Raw genomic sequence first — 23195 nt, 5'->3', positions numbered from 1 at the left:
ATGTCTTCCGTTGCTACTCAAGAAATGTCTTCCGTTGCTTCTCAAGAAATGTCTTCCGTTGCTACTCAAGAAATGTCTTCCGTTGCTTCTCAAGAAATGTCTTCTGTTGCTTCTCAAGAAATGTCTTCTGTTGCTTCTCAAGAAATGTCTTCCGTTGCTTCTCACGAAACGTCTTCCGTTGCTTCTCACGAAATGTCTTCTTGTGGCTCTGTTGTCTTCTCGTTACAACTCCTCGTCTTCCTTCTCTCGCTCCTCATTCTCTACATCAGCTTTCTCTTTCTCCTCATTCTCTACATCAGCTTGCTCTTTCTCCTCATTCTCTACATCAGCTTGCTCTTTCTCCTCATTCTCTACATCAGCTTGCTCTTTCTCCTCATTCTCTACATCAGCTTGCTCTTTCTCCTCATTCTCTACATCAGCTTGCTCTTTCTCCTCATTCTCTACATCAGCTTGCTCTTTCTCCTCATTCTCTACATCAGCTTGCTCTTTCTCCTCATTCTCTACATCAGCTTGCTCTTTCTCCTCATTCTCTACATCAGCTTGCTCTTTCTCCTCATTCTCTACATCAGCTTGCTCTTTCTCCTCATTCTCTACATCAGCTTGCTCTTTCTCCTCATTCTCTACATCAGCTTGCTCTTTCTCCTCATTCTCTACATCAGCTTGCTCTTTCTCCTCATTCTCTACATCAGCTTGCTCTTTCTCCTCATTCTCTACATCAGCTTGCTCTTTCTCCTCATTCTCTACATCAGCTTGCTCTTTCTCCTCATTCTCTACATCAGCTTGCTCTTTCTCCTCATTCTCTACATCAGCTTGCTCCATCTCCTCATTCTCTACATCAGCTTGCTATTTCTCCTCATTCTCTACATCAGCTTGCTCTTTCTCCTCATTCTCTACATCAGCTTGCTCTTCCAAGTCTGGAGTTTCCCTGACGTCTTCTCCTTGTGGTCTATTCAATTCTTCTGGACTAGACTTCATGTCATCTTCAACTTTTGCTGTTCCTCCTTCCATAACTTCTGCTTCAATATCCCTGGCATCTTTCTCCTGACCTTGTGTGGAGCTTTCTTGACCTTGAAATGAACTTTCATTGCTTTGGGGTGGGCTTGCTTCATCTTTGGATAAATGTTCTTGTTCAAGTGTTAAGTTTTCTTGACTTTGACTCAAATTTTCTTGTACATCCTCAGAAACTTCAGAGTTCTGAATCTCCAAGTCTGTGACTTCGCCGTCATGTGACATTACACTTTCACCTGACACATTCTGTGACAACTTGCTTTCGTCACCCTGGACGTCAGTTTGATCACGTGAGCTTGAGACGTCACCTGCAGCAGGTTCCTTTGACCCAGTGACTGAGTTCATGGTCTCGCTGACCGAGCCGTCTCCAACACCGGGCTCACTCTTTGACACTCTGGGCTCTGAATTGAAGTCTGTCTCTTTCTGGTGGACACGCCCATGTATGACCTTGATACCTCGACCTTCTAATAACTTGACGTCTTCAAAACTCTCTGATGTTATTGGAATGTCCTTGAGGAGATAAAAATAAAATAATTAAAAAAGATTAGTAATATTTAATAAGAGCTTGTTATACACGAGAATAAATCACCAAACTACTAACCTAGTCACCAAACTACACGAAACTAAATTAGTCACCAAACTACACGAGACTAAATTAGTCACCAAACTACACGAGACTAAATTAGCGGCATTTTACGTCTCAAGAGACGATCTTTTCCTTTTGCAACTTCTTGTGTGACTAAAGAAATCAATCCTTGATATACAGCTGCTGTCGCAGGTTGGGCATATGTGATCACCAGGCGCCGTTACATTTTCACCCTTCTTTCTGCTTCTGTTGTGTATGACATCTGCAATCCGTGACCCTTCCTTTATGCTCTCTCTACATGTAGAATGTAGATCTATCCAGTGCCACGTTTTCTCAGCTGCCAGTGTCGATTTTGAAGAGCTTGATGTCGCGTTTGCATACATCCGTATAAGGTAAAAGTGGGCGACAAGCGGCTCTCCAGCCTTCTATTAGATCGCCATACAGGATGCCCTTTGGAGGTACCTACTGGCATTCTACGAACGTGGCCAAGCCAGCCAAGGTGTCTGCTGCTGATAACAGAGCGGATGTCCTGGTACCCTGCTTTTTGTAGCACTTCCTCATTGGTTATTTTATTTTGCCACCTTATTTTAAAGATCCTCCTTAGGCATCGGAGGTGGAAGACATTCAGCTTTTTTTTCCCTGCCATGAGTAAGTTGATCATGTTTCACTTCGTACAGCAAGGTGCTCAACACACAGGTCCGGTAGACTAGTCAGCAATATGTTGTCCCAGACTCTTTTTTGCAACCGTGACATGGTGGCCATTGCCCTGGCTATCCTGTTGTTTATGTCTTTATCCAATAGAGTGTTGTTGGATATGATGGAGCCAAGGTAACAAAAGTGATCAACAATTTCTAGGGGTTGGCCATTAATTCTTACTTGAGGTGCAGTGTTTGTGTTTTGGACAAGTATCTTAGTCTTGCTTTGACTAATGTTTAAGCCAAACTTCTGGCAAGCAGCAGATAGTTTGTCAACCAGGGAACCAAACCAAACTACACGAGACTAAATTAGTCACCAAACTACACGAGACTAAATTAGTCACCAAACTACACGAGACTAAATTAGTCACCAAACTACACGAGACTAAATTAGTCACCAAACTACACGAGACTAAATTAGTCACCAAACTACACGAGACTAAATTAGTCACCAAACTACACGAGACTAAATTAGTCACCAAACTACACGAGACTAAATTAGTCACCAAACTACACGAGACTAAATTAATCACCAAACTACACGAGACTAAATTAGTCACCAAACTACACGAGACTAAATTAGTCACCAAACTACACGAGACTAAATTAGTCACCAAACTACACGAGACTAAATTAGTCACCAAACTACGTGGCGTGTTGGCTTAAATGTTCAAGCAAGTTTTACTGAAAGTAAATGTTTGTTTTAAATTTAGATACTCAGCGAAATACATTCTTGAAAATCAACTAATACATTCTTGAAAATGAACTAATATATTCTGTTCCTCAAATTGTGTGTGAAAGTCTAGTCGTTAGTTCGCAATGAAATAATGGAAAGAACTTTGCCCTCCTCGCGTGTCACAAAAAACTTATTCAAAGTTTGTCCTTCCTTAGGTCTTCTTTAAATGTCTTCAATAACAAAATGGCTCTCATACTTAAAAAGAAAGCTCTTTAGTAGTGGAGTTTGACAATCAAAGGGACACAACAATGACATAATTTCTCACTGTTAAATCCAAGAGTTTGATGCCGCTGTTGTCATTGGCAACTAAAGACGCCAGGAGGAATCCAGCACTTTTTACATTGACAGGGTTGTGACCAATCTGGCAAGTAAAAAATAGGTCATTGTCAGGGAGAGGTATGGCGAGAATGAATGTTAGTTTGATATTTGATATGATTGTTATATCCCCTTGTTATGAATGCGAAGTGTTGCACGTGTTGTGAACTGAGTGATTAAGTCTTCGTTGAATGTGCGAGAGAATGTGTTAGTCAGTAAGGTCTTGCTCCCGGTCCAGGAAGGTTGGACGTTTACTTCCTGGACTGGTATTTATGCATTTATATATTTATAAGTTGATGGACTGGTGTTTGTTTATTAATATTTACTTGAGCAATATTGGATATTAAAATATTGATATATTCTTGGAGATTTGGAGTTGGAGTTGATGTGTAGGCTATCTAGTGGTAACTGTTCGTATGTGAGTAAATAAGCAAGTATTGTTAAGTGTTATTGAGGATTCATACCCCTAGCGAGCATAGTCAACAAGAACAAGAGACAAGCAGAGCATAGCAGCAGCAGCGTATACATATATATATAATTTGACCCCTGACATCTGGAGGCTTCGTCCGGGCAGGTATCGTTGTACCTGTTACCTGTATTATTAAACACCAGTGTATTAACCGGTGTACTAATACAGTGTTATTCTTGACATTACCTGAGGGCTAGTCCGGCAGGTCAGTTATACCTGTTATGTCATTCGTCACGTTGAAGAAGTCGATAAGAAAATAAAGAATAAGCAACACAAGCAAAGAAAAGGATACCGAATTTTTTGAGCTTCGTCCGGTCTGGGACAGTAACTATTGTACATGACATTGTCTACTAAAGTTGGATTCAAGGCAATCTGCATCATTTGTAACCTACTACTCGTTGACATTTTTGGGCCTCGTTCGGCCAGTATTTGAGAGTCTCTTGACACACACTGAGGAACTTGACATTGTTTACATTTTTGAGAACACGGAGGGACTATTTTTTTTTCGCCATCAACACGTTATTGTTGAAGTCAAGCAGTCTACTAGAACTCTACGAAAGGTCATTGACTAATGTGGACTTGCAGCTACTTCTTGTATACCGAGGTCATTGCGTCACCCACCATTTAAAGGGACATCACCATTTAAAGGGACATCACCATTTAATGAGACACTACTACTACTACTACTACTTACTTAGTATTGGATTATTGGAATTAGAGACATCGCCATTTAAAGAGACATCGCCATTTGGAGACATCGCCATTTAAAGGGACATCACCATTTAAAGAGACACTACTACTTACTTACTATTGGATTATTGGATTTTGAGATATCGCCATTTAAAGAGACATCGCCATTTAAAGGGACATCACCATTTAAAGAGACACTACTACTACTAGTTTTCACTTACTATTGAATTATTCTACATGAATGCAATTACTCAAGTAATCGTGATTTATCTACCTTTACTACATTGATGTTGGATTATTATAAAATTATTGTACTACCTGACTAGATAATCATTTTTTGTATGCACCCATTATTATTACTATTAGTATCATATCAATGTTTGAATAATTTTGTTTTGTATTTGTTTCATTCTCTAAATCTGCTGTGAGTCATAAAGCGTTTACAAGGAGGCCGAACAGCGACCTGACACTCCACAAGTTCTACATTCTTAAAGCAACACTGTCGTGTGGAAAGAGTTGTCATTTCTTTCCTGGCATCAGACACAGATAAGTTGAGTTTTCTTTTGTCTGTTGTATCGAGCATTCAGGGTCGAGTGTACATTGCCTTTTCAGTAGGGGAGATAAAGGGTGAATTTTTTTTTTTTTATCTTTTTTATAATTTATTGTCTTATGTGAATTGAACGTTACTTGTTAACTTAACCTTTATAAGTTAATTTACGCTTATTCAGTAATATTCTTATTGTGATTACCATGGACGAGTTTAAACCTAGGTCAATTGAGGTATTAATAGAACAGGCCCACATGTTTGGAATTCAGGGTGATGAATTACGAGAGTTTGTTTTAAACCAACAAAAACTAGATCTAGATAGATTAAAAGATTTAAACCGACAACAACTAGATCTAGAAAGATTAAATTTAGAATTAGAAAGAAACGCAATAGAAGTGGTAAAGTTGGAAATAGAACTGGACGAGTTTAAACCTAGGTCAATTGAGGTATTAATAGGACAGGCCCACATGTTTGGAATTGAGGGTGATGAATCACGAGAGTTTGTTTTAAACCAACAAAAACTAGATCTAGAAAGATTTAAAGATTTAAACCGACAAAAATTAGATCTAGAAGGATCAAAATTAGAATTAGAAAGAAAGGCAATTGAAGTGGTAAAGTTGAAAATGGAACTGGAAGTAAAACTGTCATTACAGGGAGATGTGAACTATAAAATAGAAATTGAAAATGACATATTAACTAATGAGGAACAAAATAACTGTCAGGATATTGATGATAATATAAGTGGGATAGAAGATAATGAAGAAATTGAGAATGTCTTATCAAGTAAGGAACTAAATGATTGTAATTATACTGTTTATGATATCAGTGAGATAGAAAATGGAAAAGTAATTGAAAATGTCTTAACCAATATGGAACTAAAGGATTGTAATTATATTATTAATGATATGAGAGAGATTGAAGATAAGGGAGTATTAATTGAGAATGTCTTAACTAATAAGGAACTAAATGACTGCCATTATATTGAAAATGATATCAGTGACATACCATATAAAAGAGAAGAAAGTGAAAATGTGTTAACTACTAAAGAACTTATTGATTGTCGGTTTAGTGAAGTAACTACGGAGGAACTTATTGATAAGGATCTTAATGATTGTCAGTTTATTGACAATAATATTATTCATGTTCTGAGACCATTTCACAGAATACACAAACCATTAAAGAGATTAAACCTAACAAAAGGAGTTTATCAAGTTGTTGGTACTGGTAAAGTAAAACCAGACCCCAATAGGCTACAAATGTTTTTGTACCTAAAAATCCCCAGAAGACGAAAAACAAGTCTTAAAGAAGTTTGTCAAGTTGTTGTTGGGGGTAAAGTTAAACCAGACCCCAATAGGCTACAAATGTTTTTGTACCTAAAACTTCCAAGAAAAAGAAAAAAGAAATCTTGACGTAGTGTTTCCCCTCTCCCTGTTGCTGAGAAGGGGAATGTCCACGAGGGTCACCTGAATTCCCGAGTGCGACTTGGCAATAGAGAAAATTCAGCCTATTTTGTCCTCTTCTTGTATTTTAATTTTTGTTGTTGTACCAAATCTTAATATATTGTATTTATCTTAACAGTACATCTGTAAAAAAATCGGTCATGTACAAAAGAAACAAGGAACACTTGATGAACACTTGATGAACGTAGGTCTTCAATTCTCATTTTCCAAGCAAACACTGGCCAGCATTTGTTGGCCAGTTCAACAGGGCATCAAGGAAAAACTGCTTGGAAAAATAGTCAAACATAATGAGTAGTCAAACATAATGAGTAGTCAAACATAATGAGTAGTCAAACATAATGAGTAGTCAAACATAATGTCAACCGTTGGTTCTTGGTGCATGAAGAATGTTTCATTTGGACTTCAGTCTTTAGTTGAGTGACTGCATTGCTGGATGTTGAAATGTTTATGAATGGACACATCGTATTGCTGGAAGTTGAAATGTTTATGAATGGACACATCGTATTGCTGGATGTTGAAATGTTTATGAATGGACACATCGTATTGCTGGAAGTTGAAATGTTTATGAATGGACACATCGTATTGCTGGATGTTGAAATGTTTATGAATGGACACATCGTATTGCTGGAAGTTGAAATGTTTATGAATGGACACATCGTATTGCTGGAAGTTGAAATGTTTATGAATGGACACACCGTATTGCTGGAAGTTGAAATGTTTATGCATGGACACAGCGTATTGCTGGAAGTTGAAATGTTTATGGATGGACACAGCGCATTGCTGGAAGTTGAAATGTTTATGCATGGACACATCGTATTGCTGGAAGTTGAAATGTTTATGCATGGACACATCGTATTGCTGAATGTTGAAATGTTTATGCATGGACACATCGTATTGCTGGATGTTGAAATGTTTATGAATGGACACAGCGCATTGCTGGAGGTTGAAGTGTTTCTGGATGGACACATCGTATTGCTGGAAGTTGAAATGTTTATGAATGGACACATCGTATTGCTGGAAGTTGAAATGTTTATGAATGGACACAGCGTATTGCTGGAAGTTGAAATGTTTATGGATGGACACAGCGCATTGCTGGAAGTCTAAATTATGACCTCCATTTGGAACATAGTCTATTCAAGACACGGCGTAGATCATTACCAACAAGGAACATCCGAAACATGTCAAAGATACACATTATGAAATGTCACATTTCTAACTGAGATCATGATATGTTTCCCATCAATTATAGACGAGGCTACACACAGGACGTTCATCAGTTCTCTTTTAGTAGGAGGTAAAAATAAATCATTTTCTCGTCAACAACAAAATTGTATCGATTTCTTTTTCGCTGTCATTTAATCAATGTGTTTTCTATCGTCGTATGACTTTGGTCAATATTAAAATCCACCCACTCACACACTTACACACACACACACACACACTAATTACAAACTTCAATCCACCCACTCACACACTTACACACACACACACACACACACTAATTACAAACTTCAATCACCCACTCACAGACTTACACACACTAATTACAAACTTCAATCCACCCACTCACACACACACACACACACTAATTACAAACTTCCTTCCACCCACTCACACACTTACACACACACACTAATTACAAACTTCAATCCACCCACTCACACACTTACACACACACACACACACTAATTACAAGCTTCAATCCACCCACTCACACACTTACACACACACACACACACTAATTACAAACTTCAATCCACCCACTCACACACTTACACACACACACACACTAATTACAAACTTCAATCCACCCACTCACACACACACACACACTAATTACAAACTTCAATCCACCCACTCACACACACTTACACACACACTAATTACAAACGTCAATCCACCCACTCACACACTTACACACACACTAATTACAAACTTCAATCCACCCACTCACACACTTACACACACACACACTAATTACAAACTTCAATCCACCCACTCACACACACACACACACACTAATTACAAACTTCAATCCACCCACTCACACACACTTACACACACACACTAATTACAAACTTCAATCCACCCACTCACACACTTACACACACACTAATTACAAACTTCAATCCACCCACTCACACACACACACACATTAATTACAAACTTTAATCCACCCATTCACACACACACACACACACACAAACACACTAATTACAAACTTCAATCCACCCACTCACACACTTACACACACTAATTACAAACTTCAATCCACCCACTCACACACACACTAATTACAAACTTCAATCCACCCACTCTCACACACACACACACACTAATTACAAACTTCAATCCACCCACTTACACACATACACTAATTACAAACTTCAATCCACCCAATCTCTCTCACACACACACACTAATTACAAACTTCAATCCACCCATTCACACATCCACACACACACACACACTAATTACAAACTTCAATCCACCCACTCACACACTCACACACACACACACTTACAAACACACACTAATTACAAATTTCAATCCACCCACACACACAAACACACACACTAATTACAAACTTCAATCCACCCACTCACACACTTACACACACACACACACACTAATTACAAGCTTCAATCCACCCACTCACACACTTACACACACACACACACTAATTACAAACTTCAATCCACCCACTCACACACTTACACACACACACACACTAATTACAAACTTCAATCCACCCACTCACACACACACACACACTAATTACAAACTTCAATCCACCCACTCACACACACTTACACACACACTAATTACAAACGTCAATCCACCCACTCACACACTTACACACACACTAATTACAAACTTCAATCCACCCACTCACACACTTACACACACACACACACTAATTACAAACTTCAATCCACCCACTCACACACACACACACACACACACACTAATTACAAACTTCAATCCACCCACTCACACACACTTACACACACACACTAATTACAAACTTCAATCCACCCACTCACACACTTACACACACACTAATTACAAACTTCAATCCACCCACTCACACACACACACACATTAATTACAAACTTTAATCCACCCATTCACACACACACACACACAAACACACTAATTACAAACTTCAATCCACCCACTCACACACTTACACACACTAATTACAAACTTCAATCCACCCACTCACACACACACTAATTACAAACTTCAATCCACCCACTCTCACACACACACACACACACTAATTACAAACTTCAATCCACCCACTTACACACATACACTAATTACAAACTTCAATCCACCCAATCTCTCTCACACACACACACTAATTACAAACTTCAATCCACCCATTCACACATCCACACACACACACACACTAATTACAAACTTCAATCCACCCACTCACACACTCACACACACACACACTTACAAACACACACTAATTACAAATTTCAATCCACCCACACACACAAACACACACACTAATTACAAACTTCAATCCACCCACTCACACACACACACACACTAATTACAAACTTCAATCCACCCACTCACACACTTACACACACACACACACACTAATTACAAATTTCAATCCACCCACACACACAAACACACACACTAATTACAAACTTCAATCCACCCACTCACACACACACACACACACTAATTACAAACTTCAATCCACCCACTCACACACTTACACACACACACACACACTAATTACAAACTTCAATCCACCCACTCACACACACACACACACACTAATTACAAATTTCAATCCACCCACTCACACACTTACACACACACACACACTAATTACAAACTTCAATCCACCCACTCACACACTTACACACACACACACACACTAATTACAAATTTCAATCCACCCACTCACACATTTACACACACACACACACACAAATTACAAACTTCAATCCACCCACTCACACACTTACACACACACATACACACACTAATTACAAACTTCAATCCACCCACTCACACACACACACTAATTACAAACTTTAATCCACCCACTCACACACACACACACACAAACACACTAATTACAAACTTCAATCCACCCACTCACACACACACACACACTAATTACAAACTTCAATCCACCCACTTACACACTTACACACACACACTAATTACAAACTTCAATCCACCCACTCACACACACACACACACTAATTACAAACTTCAATCCACCCACTCACACACTTACACACACACACACACTAATTACAAACTTCAATCCACCCACTCACACACTTACACACACACACACACTTACACACACACACTAATTACAAACTTCAATCCACCCACTCACACACTTACACACACACACTTACACACACACACTAATTACAAACTTCAATCCATTCACTCACACACTTACACACACACACACTTACACACACACACAAATTACAAACTTCAATCCACCCACTCACACACTTACACACACACAAACTTACACACACACACTAATTACAAACTTCAATCCACCCACTCACACACTTACACACACACACTTACACACACACACTAATTACAAACTTCAATCCACCCACTCACACACTTACACACACACACACTTACACACACACACTAATTACAAACTTCAATCCACCCACTCACACACTTACACACACACACACTTACACACACACACTAATTACAAACTTCAATCCACCCACTCACACACTCACACACACACACACTTACACACACACTAATTACAAACTTCAATCCACCCACTCACACACTTACACACACACACACTAATTACAAACTTCAATCCACCCACTCACACACTTACACACACACTTACACACACACACTAATTACAAACTTCAATCCACCCACTCACACACTTACACACACACACTAATTACAAACTTCAATCCACCCACTCACACACTTACACACACACACTTACACACACACACTAATTACAAACTTCAATCCACCCACTCACACACTTACACACACACACACTTACACACACACACACACTTACACACACACTCTAATTACAAACTTCAATCCACCCACTCACACACTTACACACACACACACACTTACACACACACACTAATTACAAACTTCAATCCACCCACTCACACACTTACACACACACACTTACACACACACACTAATTACAAACTTCAATCCACCCACTTACACACACACACACTTACACACACACTAATTACAAACTTCAATCCACCCACTCACACACTTACACACACACACACTTACACACACACACACTTACACACACACACTAATTACAAACTTCAATCCACCCACTCACACACTTACACACACACACACTTACACACACACACACTTACACACACACACTAATTACAAACTTCAATCCACCCACTCACACACTTACACACACACACACTTACACACACACACTTACACACACACACTAATTACAAACTTCAATCCACCCACTCACACACTTACACACACACACACTTACACACACACACACACTTACACACACACACTAATTACAAACTTCAATCCACCCACTCACACACTTACACACACACACTTACACACACACACTTACACACACACACTAATTACAAACTTCAATCCACCCACTCACACACTTACACACACACACACACTTACACACACACACTAATTACAAACTTCAATCCACCCACTCACACACTTACACACACACACACTTACACACACACACTTACACACACACACACTTACACACACACACTTACACACACACACTAATTACAAACTTCAATCCCCAATCTAATGGACACACTAAAAGTATTTGTATCTGACATAAAAAAATACGTTGGAACACACACACACACACACACACACACACTCATAGATATGCATCATTCTTGTTTAAGACATAATGAAATGAACACAGATCATGTGACTCAAACATTGTACGCCCTAACGGCTGCGCCATAACGTTAGGCTTCTAACGCCAATCCACTGGCAGCGTGTTGGTTTGTCCGTGTGTCACAATGTAACCAAGAAATGTCTGCAAGTAAAATTCAGTAGAAATAAAGCGTATTAGTCTCAAATAAATGACTCCAGTGTTTCTCAAACATTTATTTACGTGACATTCAATTCAGAAGTATTGAGATGGGACAAGACTGAAGTGTGATAAACATTCGAGCCAGTCGATCATGCACGTATGTAATGGAGTGACCTACGACTGTCCTGGTGTTCAGTAGGACCACTATTGAAATGTCCTCTTCAAAAAAAAAAAGGAGGAAACAATGTTTCTACTTAAAAGATGAAAACATTTTGAATTGAATCATTATATTGTGTAAACATTTGTTTCCATCACGTTTGTATTGGATGATTTGATACTCAGTGCGTCTCAATGTTACTGCTAATACCACAAGATTTCATCTTGAGTCCATAAAAACAAAACTGCCCTATACAGCACCTAGGTCTGCACCCACAGTTTGAGAAACACTGATCCAATCATGTCAGTTGCGTAACTTGAGTATCCATGAGATAATTAATTCATTGCATGCTAATAAGAAAAATACCACTTTCAGATCTTGAACTGACGAGATGGAAAGTTGAGAGAACAATTTTATTTGAACTTATCAGTTTCTGATAGTGTCTGCTTTGTTTTGTTAGAGTTAGTGTCTGCTTTGTTTTGTAAGGCATAGCTAGTGTCTGATTTGTTTTGTAAGACATAGCTAGTGTCTGATTTGTTTTGTAAGGCATAGCTAGTGTCTGCTTTGTTTTGTAAGTCATAGCTAGTGTCAGTTTTGTTGTTTTATAAGTTTTGAACTTGCCTTCAGATAGAAAGATTAATACAAACTAAATAGTTCAAACATCAATCATGACATCATGAAATGAAAGGGTACAGAGTTCAAAGCTCATTCATGACTTCATGAAATGAAAGGGTACAGAGTTCAAAGCTCATTCATGACATCATGAAATGAAAGGGTATAGAGTTCAAAGCTCATTCATGACATCATGAAATGAAAGGGTATAGACTTCAAACTCGGAACTATCACCACGCGAGTCGGAAGCGTAGAACACTAGACCAGGCTGAATTGTTGAACAAAAAGTCATTTAGTTTAATTTGAAACATAAATGTTGAAATCAAATTTGAAGTGACTTCTGAAATGGTTTACAGTTTAAAAAAAATAATTAGCATTTTTATGTTGATACTGGATGCTGGATGGTAATGACATCACAATTAAAGAAACCATTTTACTGGCCACATAACATCCTCGTTAGTTGAAATGAGTGCCCCTCTAAGTTTGCGCGACAGTTGATCCCCCCATCTACTAGTTATTGAACTAGACTTCGCAGACGACGTGACAAAAATATTGGAATGAAAATAAAACTTCTAGAATAGTCTGGGAAACGTCTTGATGACAAGACTAAGTGAAATGCAAGCGAGACAACTCTCCTTGCCAGCTTGTTTAAAAATATACACATCGAATGATGACAATGAGTTTTCTCCCCTTGACACTGAATCATGAATAATTTATGTTTTCAGCGGACCCGGAAAGGGGAATAGCCGCTATTAGTTTTGTGTGGTCTGTCTGTCCGGACGTCCCGTTTAGATCGCAAAAACTAGAAAAGAAAATGATATCATGATATTTTAGAATTTAGACCTTTCAAAGTTCTGAAGCAAAGCGAACAATTTCTTTTTTTTTTTTTTATTTAAGTATGTGAGAGGGTTGTTTCTTTTTCATGCATCATGTTTACAGTAAACCTAGAGTTGAAGCTAGGTGAGGAAACAAATGATACATACATATATTAAACATAAATAAATAACAGCGACAGGGACCAAGTTTTTTTAAGAGAGAAAGTAGTGAAAATAAGGGCATGCCCCGACCGAGGCTCGAACCTGTGACACTGGATTCGACACCACCGCCTAGCGATAACGCACCAAGCGAAACAAGTGGTCTGTGTCGGCTTGGTGCTTTATCGCTGGGCGGTGGTGTCGAATCCAGTGTCACAGGTTCGAGCCTCGGTCGGCGCATGCCCTTATTTTCGTAGCATTTTAATTCACTACTTTCTCTCTTCAAAAACTTGGTCCCTGGTGCTGTTACTCATTTCTGTTGAATGTTTCATTTTTACAGCTATTCACTATGTTAGAAAAATTCAAGGGAGACTTAATTAAAATGTATGCACTAAAAGTGGTTAATTTTTGAAGATTTATGCAAACAGTTTTGTGTTTTTTTTTTCCAAAATAATGTTATAACAAAAATTTGTATGACTAAATAAAGTGTTTTCTGTTATGCAAGCTACTTACATTTTAAATAAATTTTTTACTTTTGTTTTTAAAGGAGAAATAATGAATTCAGTATGTATATTAGGCGAATATCATTTAAAAAGCAGTTTTTTGTTTTTTGTTTTGATAATATACAAATGTAATGCAGAGCATAGTATATAATACATGACATATAATTAAACATTTAAAGGAAATGAATGAGAGATTGGACCCTTACAAAACCGACAATTAAATAATCATTCAACAATATCAGTTATTGTGTTTTGTTTAAGATAAGAGACTAAGATCAATCCATCTCGGTATCCTGGGGTGTCAGTCGGCCAAACATTACACAAGTATTGGCAACCCTTTGGATACTTCAAACGTCTCTTTAGTTTGTATTGGCGGAGATAAGGTTGTGGTTGTCGATAGTTTGTAGTTCATAGCTTCTGAGATTCTTGATGAAAATATTGAAAGCAGACTTGAGTGAAACCATTCGGGGGCCGATTTTGAGTTTGTGTTTCCACATAAACTCTCTTTGTAGCTTTTTTGGTTTTTTGTTTGTCTGTTGTGTGGTTTTTATTTTGTTTTTGTTTTTTAACTTTGACTTGTTTGTGATAAATACTTTTAAAATGTCTTAGTTTAGCATTCTGATAAGATAAACCTGTTGATACATTTATTTAGTCGAATAACAGAATAGCAGAGTGTGGGAGCTACAGATCTGCTGTTAAGGTGAAAGAACCAGAAGCTCTGAGATTCTTGCAGGAATTCAGTATTTTAATGGTCAGTTAATCACGTGTCATTTAGAAAGTAACAACAACTGAAATGTTTTTTCTACTTTCTCGTTAAGTGTTAAGTGGAAAATTCAAATTTAGCCAATGGACTTCTGTCATTGAAATCTGGCCAGAATAAAAGTGTAATGCTTAATGCAACAACTTATACTAGTGATTGACCAAGCTCACTACTAGATTTCACCTTTAAACTGGTTAATGCTTCGTTGGTCTTCAGACTTTTAGCCACCATCATAAAGTCTAGATCTGAGAGTCTGTTGTTAGACACGTCCAATGAGGTCATACTGGAGTTGACCGCTAGAGCTTGACTCAAGCCATCGTAAGGTTTCTCACAAAGACCTCGACCAAAAGAATTGAAAGACAAATTCAATGCTTTCAGAGTGATGTTCTCCTGCCGAGGCAAAGACAAAACTGTCATTAGGAAACTCGAGTCAGATGTTACTGTCAGTCTAACATGTCAGCACTTTACTGTTGTCTGTCACAGCAGCTGTCCACTGTGGACTGTCGCATTACCTGTCCACTGTGTCTTGGCACATCACCTGTCCACTGTGTCTTGACACATCACCTGTCCACTGTGTCTTGACACATCACCTGTCCACTGTGTCTTGGCACATCACCTGTCTACTGTGGACTGTCGCATTACCTGTCCACTGTGTCTTGGCACATCACCTGTCCACTGTGGACTGTCGCATTACCTGTCCACTGTGGCTTGGCACATCACCTGTCCAGTGTGGTCAGGCGTATCACCTGTCTACTGTGGTTGACACATCACCTGTCCACTGTGTCTTGGCACATCACCTGTCCACTGTGGCTTGGCACATCACCTGTCCACTGTGGCTTGGCACATCACCTGTCCACTGTGGACTGTCGCATTACCTGTCCACTGTGGCTTGGCACATCCCCTGTCTACTGTGGCTTGGCACATCACCTGTCCATTGTGGTCAGGCGTATCACCTGTCCACTGTGGCTTGGCACATCCCCTGTCTACTGTGGCTTGGCACATCACCTGTCCATTGTGGTCAGGCGTATCACCTGTCCACTGTGATTGGCACATCCCCTGTCTACTGTGGCTTGGCACATCACCTGTCCATTGTGGTCAGGCGTATCACCTGTCCACTGTGGCTTGGCACATCACCTGTCCATTGTGGTCAGGCGTATCACCTGTCCACTGTGTCTTAGCACATCACATGTTCACTGTTGACTGTCATGCCACCTGTCCAACGTGTCTGTTAGCTGTCACCTGAAACTTGTTCAGTCATGTCACCTTTCCACTGTACACATTTAATGCCAACTGTTGCCTAAGTCATGTCAATGTTTCTGTGACCTGTTACGTGACACTTGACCAACAGATTGACATCTCTAAAACTGATTACCTTAACACCTTCCATGAGACAAGCAGCGCCACCTTCACGAAACTGATTCCAACTAATATCTAAAGTCTCCAGAGTTTCATTTTGAGCTAAAAGAAAAAAGAAGCAAGTTGAGCTTTTTCTAAGCTTATTTATATCAAGAATGTTTTGGTGTTTGTTTTTCGCAAGACAAAGTCTCTAACTTTGAATGAAAACTGTGTATGCTGTCATATTATTTGTTAAGCTCTAAAACTACGAGATAAGAAAATCTGTAATAGTGTTATGTTAAGTCATATTTACCTAGTGCTTCGCCTAAATGTTTTCCAGTCATATGACTGAATTGGTTGTCTGAAATGTCCAATGACTTGAGGTGATTGCTTGACTAAAAACAAAGATTAGAATCAAAGACTTTTGATGAAATACATGGACATACCTCTGGAATTAATGATACTATTATGTTAGTAAAATGGTTTATCTTGAACAGGTTATGGAACAAAATTAATTGTATCTTTTTATTCTACCACAATCACTTTCTGTGTGGAAAGTGTATGTTGGACTGTACTAACATGATTGTTGTAGCATTTTTATTGTAAGTCTATATTGGGTCTCTCTGTTATTGTCTTAATGCTTTCAGGCTAACAATGTTTTATTTTAAAAGATCTAAATGATGACTTATCATGTTTAAAGTTTGACAACATTATCATTGGTGTCAGAAGCTCAGAAAGAAGAACTACTTGACAGACTTTGTTCACATTCCTACCTTCAACATTTCCGCCAAGACGACGCCATCTTTGTCAACAAATTCATTAGCTGAGGAAGAAATATAAAACTATTAGCAAAACCTGAAATATTGTTGAAATCAATGGGTGGAACAACGTGTACATTTCTCAATTGAACCTGTTCTTTTCTCAATTGAACCTGTTCTTTTCTCAATTGAACCTGTTTTTTTCTCAATTGAACCTGTTCTTTTCTCAATTGAACCTGTTCTTTTCTCAATTGAACCTGTTCTTTTCTCAATTGAACCTGTTCTTTTCTCGATTGAACCTGTTCTTTTCTCAATTGAACCTGTTCTTTTCTCAATTGAACCTGTTCTTTTCTCAATTGAACCTGTTCTTTTCTCAATTGAACCTGTTCTTTTCTCAATTGAACCTGTTCTTTTCTCAATTGAACCTGTTCTTTTCTCAATTGAACCTGTTCTTTTCTCAATTAAACCTGTTCTTTTCTCAATAGCCGTAGCATCAGAACTTTGAAAGGTCTAAAATATTATAATGTCCGATTTTCAAGTTTTTAAAAATTTATGAGACCTAAACACATGGGCGTAGCCAGGATTTTTTTTCGGGGGGGGGGGGGTTTGGGGGGGGATTTTTTTTTTGCCCCCCCCCGCGAATTTTTTTTTATATGTATTTATGTGTGTGTGTGTGTATACATAATCTTTATTGCATTCTGACCCTTCATTCTTTCGGAAGACGTTTATTGTGCCCTAGAATAGGTTCTTCCATGAGTTAGCGGAAAAATTGTAGATTCCCCGCCAATACTAGCAAGGGGGTCTGATGGAGCGCTAGGAGTTCCCCCAGCGCGGGGCGAAGCCCCGCCGCCAAGCACTATTTCTGATATTGAAAACCAACAAAATGCATATTCTGAGGTATCTACAGTGTATTTTCCTGCTATTAAAAAGTTTTATTTCAAAAACCTAATGTCCTATTCTTACTGACTTAGACCCTACCGCGCTGTTCGGAGCATTAGACGTCAAGCTATTTCCATAAAAATCTGTCACTGGTAATGTCTGAAGCCTCTTCCCACCTGCCATGAGGACCTCAATGAATAAGGGCGTCAAGTTGTACTAGGATATCATTGCAACTCTTCTTATGCGTAATTCATTTTGTCGGAGAACATGTCCAGCAAACCTCATGCATCGCTCTCTCACAATCTTACTAAAGGGTCGACTCCCAGTTCGGCATAGGATTTCCTTGATTTAAACCCGATCTCTATAACTGACTCCTAAAATCTGTCTTAACCATCTTTGTTGAGCCACATTTAGTGTTTTTCAATTTCGGCAGATTACTATTCACTGCAGTTTATTAAGGGAGCCCTGCCACTGGTAAAAATGTGCAACCTCTCTTGAATACGCTCTTGGAATTAAGTGACTGTAGTTTGCTTTAGATTTTATATCGAAAAGAGAAGTTTTATCGTCAAAATCATCTGTTGGGGGTTTTCCAACTCAAAATGCTCTGTAGGGGGATCTTAAACTCAAAACCATCTGGAGGGGTTTTAAACTTTAAACAATTTCCATCTGTAGAAGAGGGGTTTAAACTCAAAACCCCCGATTGGATTGGCTACGCTCAAATAATTTTATTGTGTAATTTGCTTTTTTTTTATATTGAAGAGGTATTTTTTTTAGCATTAAACCCCTCTGAATGGGGGTTTAAACTCAAATTCTTTTGGCAACGCTCATAGCTTTTTGAGTTCGTAATTTGCTTTTTTTTTACACTGAAGATGTATTTTTTAGCCTCAAACCCCCCTAGCGGGGGGTTTAAACTCAAAACCCCTTTGCCTGCGCTCATAGATTTTAGAGTGAGTAATTTGCTTTTATTTATATTGAAGAGGTACTTTTTAGCTTCAAACTCCACTGGAGGGGAGTTTAAACTTAAAACCCATTTGACTACACTCATAACATTTTGAGTGTATAATTTGTTTTGTTTTTATTATTAAAGAGGTATTTTTTACTTTCAAACCCCGCTGAAGTGGGGTTTAAACTCAAACTTATGTCAAAACCCATTTAGCTACGCTGATAACATTTTGATTGCCTAATTAGCTTATTTTTTATATTGAAGAGGGGGTTTATCGTAAATTTTGGAGGGGGTTTTAAAATCAAATCTTCCTTAACTGTGCTCTTGGAATTAGGGGATTTTCGTTTGCCTTTTTGTTTTTGTTTTGTTTTATAGAAGAGGGGGAGTTAACAGCAAAAACCCCAAGTAAGCGGTTTAAAACTAAAAACCCCTGGTAGGGGGTTTTAAACTCAAAACTCCTGGTAGGGGTTTTTAAACTCGAACCCCCCTGGTAGGGGGTTTTAAACTCAAAACCCCCTGGTAGGGGGTTTTAAAATAAAAACCCCATTGGTTGTGCTGGAGCAAGTGATGGTTTAGTATTAAAATCTCACCTAAAATAAACAAAATCAAAGCAAAAAAATCATTCACTAAATTCCGATTCCCCCCACCTGGGGGGGGGGGGGATTTCATTTCGGGGGGGGGGGGGGGGGGTTTGAACCCCAAACCCCCCCCCCCTGGCTACGCCCATGCTAAACAAGATGTTTTTATTATGATTAGTGTTATTTTTATTATTCAACGTCTTTGTAATTCTCTGTCGCTGTGACCTTCAGTTGGCATGACACTTGGAAATGTTCTAATGAGAATGAGCTTACTCAGCCGCTTCATTTCTAAGTCAAGCTTTTCATCTATTGTGTTACTTTCGCTTTTTTTTAGCGGCCCCCGAAAGGGCAATAACCGCTATTAGTTTTCTGTGGTCTGTCTGTCCATCCCGTTTAGGTCTCATACATTTTTAAAAACTTGAAAATCGGACATTATAATATTTTAGACCTTTCAAAGTTCTGATGCTACGGCTACTTTTTTCTTTTCCGAAAGTGAGTCGTTTAATTGTTTTAAATTAATTATGCAAACAGATTTTTCATAGATATACACCACTTTTAAAAGAAAAAAATTCAGGGGAGGTAAGTTTAAAACAAAAAACAACGTCACAGACTTTATAAATAACTCAAGATGAACTGCACAGTGCCCATCATATTTTGGAGGAAGGAGATAATTACATTTAGCAGCTTGGGACAGCGCCATCTATCTCATCATTCTGTTGATCTGATTCTTACCCAGCTTCCTTTCTAATGTCAGTTTAACGGCTTAACGTCCGTCACAACAGTCAGATGAACCAATCCAGTGTAAATTTCACTGAACATTGCACAATATGTAGGTATGTGTGAACATTCAAGACAAGATTTAGGTCACGGGGTCAAAGGAAACTTAATTCCCTGTATCCTCCAAGAGAGAACTGAACTGACAGAATACTTCACTCAAATGTTCTCCAAACAGACCGGAAATAATCTTCTCAAGTCTTGCCAGGTCACTGTCTAATTGTGTTTCCTTTAGATCTACTTTTTTTAAATTTAAATAATAAAATGTACAGATTATGTTAATTAATATAGAACATGATTATTTGATATAGAAAGTGACTCTGCCTTGAAAGGGTTAAGACGTGCGCTTGGACAAAAGAAAATAACTCACCGAGTCTCAGCATCGCTGGTATCTCTTCGATTGCAGAAGCACAATCCAACTATGATTAATCAATATCCCCGATAAAAAGAAATAATGTCACAATCTCCAAATCAAATTTACATATCCCGATTCACTAACACAAATTAAAGAAAACCATCCTCAATCCGCAGTCGAGAAATCCAAAATCATAACTAAAGTTTCACATTTACAAACTAGTTCAGGTCATTTACAAACAAGCTCAGGTCATTTACAAACAAGTTCAGGTCATTTACAAACAAGTTCAGGTCATTTACAAACAAGTTCAGGTCATTTACAAACAAGTTCAGGTAATTTACACACTAGTTCAGGTCATTTACATTCAAAATCATAAACAAAAATCACCTTACTTCGCACGTGGAAACACAATGGTTAGTCAGGAAGGAACAGAGTTACAACACTATAGAAAGTGACTATAATGCTTTATCACGTGACTATGTTGATAGTGGATAGTGACTATGTCGACCGAAAAAGTGACTGTTGATGAAGGTGAGGAAATAGAATGCGATGCAAGGAGAGAGGGGGGTATGGATGCTGGAACCTTATGACTGGGAGTAGATGTCACTATGACACAATGCATAGATGTAAAGGAATGACTGATTCAAAGTCTTTTTTTTTATTTCAGTCTTTAACAATGACAAAGTGGGAGGTCAGCCAAACATTCAACTTGACTAGGGAACATTTTTGTAAATAATGTTGAAATACAATTTAAAAAGACTCACTACAAACTACTAGAGATATGACTCATCAAACAACTAGAGATATTGACTCATCAAACAACTAGAGATATTGACTCATCAAACAACTAGAGATATTGACTCATCAAACAACTAGAGATATTGACTCATCAAACAACTAGAGATATTGACTCATCAAACAACTAGAGATATTGACTCATCAAACAACTAGAGATATTGACTCATCAAACAACTAGAGATATTGACTCATCAAACAACTAGAGATATTGACTCATCAAACAACTAGAGATATTGACTCATCAAACAACTAGAGATATTGACTCATCAAACAACTAGAGATATTGACTCATTAAACAACTAGAGATATTGACTCATCAAACAACTAGAGATATATGCTCATCAAACAACTAGAGATATTGACTCATCAAACAACTAGAGATATTGACTCATCAAACAACTAGAGATATTGGCTCATCAAACAACTAGAGATATTGACTCATTAAACAACTAGAGATATTGGCTCATTAAACAACTAGAGATATTGACTCATCAAACAACTAGAGATATTGACTCATTAAACAACTAGAGATATTGACTCATCAAACAACTAGAGATATATGCTCATCAAACAACTAGAGATATATGCTCATTAAACAACTAGAGATATTGACTCATCAAACAACTAGAGATATTGACTCATCAAACAACTAGAGATATTGGCTCATCAAACAACTAGAGATATTGACTCATTAAACAACTAGAGATATTGACTCATCAAACAACTAGAGATATTGACTCATTAAACAACTAGAGATATTGACTCATTAAACAACTAGAGATATTGACTACTCAAACAACTAGAGATATTGACTCATCAAACAACTAGAGATATTGACTCATTAAACAACTAGAGATATTGACTCATCAAACAACTAGAGATATTGACTCATTAAACAACTAGAGATATTGACTCATCAAACAACTAGAGATATTGACTCATCAAACAACTAGAGATATTGACTCATCAAACAACTAGAGATATTGACTCATTAAACAACTAGAGATATTGACTCATTAAAGAACTAGAGATATTGACTCATCAAACAACTAGAGATATAGGCTCATTAAACAACTAGAGATATTGACTCATCAAACAACTAGAGATATTGACTCATCAAACAACTAGAGATATAGGCTCATTAAACAACTAGAGATATTGACTCA

General features: G+C 38.1%; 2 protein-coding genes across 3 annotated transcripts in view; both read right to left on the bottom strand.

Annotated features, from left to right (window-relative positions):
- Window positions 1–211: 211 nt before the first annotated feature.
- On the bottom strand, window positions 212–819 carry LOC129925252 (cilia- and flagella-associated protein 251-like). The gene has a single exon (XM_056024642.1). The coding sequence runs from the start codon at window positions 817–819 to the stop codon at window positions 223–225; it is 597 nt and encodes a 198-aa protein (XP_055880617.1). The 3' UTR covers window positions 212–222.
- A 24-nt stretch (window positions 820–843) lies between these two features.
- Window positions 844–23195, bottom strand: part of LOC106079545 (leucine-rich repeat-containing protein 74B-like) — a 43860-nt gene continuing 21508 nt past the window's right edge. For both annotated transcript variants that reach the window (XM_056024639.1, XM_056024640.1), the window contains 6 exons: window positions 17718–17767; window positions 17258–17339; window positions 16982–17067; window positions 15793–15999; window positions 3291–3386; window positions 844–1518 (listed from right to left, as the gene is read on the bottom strand). In XM_056024639.1, coding sequence (XP_055880614.1) covers window positions 844–1518; window positions 3291–3386; window positions 15793–15999; window positions 16982–17067; window positions 17258–17339; window positions 17718–17767 — 1196 coding nt within the window. The remainder of the gene's footprint in view (window positions 1519–3290; window positions 3387–15792; window positions 16000–16981; window positions 17068–17257; window positions 17340–17717; window positions 17768–23195) is intronic.

Source organism: Biomphalaria glabrata, chromosome 3 (genome assembly GCF_947242115.1).
Source record: "Biomphalaria glabrata chromosome 3, xgBioGlab47.1, whole genome shotgun sequence".
NCBI classification, from domain to species: domain Eukaryota; kingdom Metazoa; phylum Mollusca; class Gastropoda; family Planorbidae; genus Biomphalaria; species Biomphalaria glabrata.
The sequence above is the reverse complement of the archived record's forward strand: the minus strand, read 5'-3'. Positions and strand labels throughout refer to the sequence as shown.

Coding starts and splice junctions, on each gene's coding strand:
- LOC129925252 (XM_056024642.1), bottom strand. CDS start 819: ATGGAGCAAGCTGATGTAGAGAATGAGGAGAAAGAGCAAGCTGATGTA.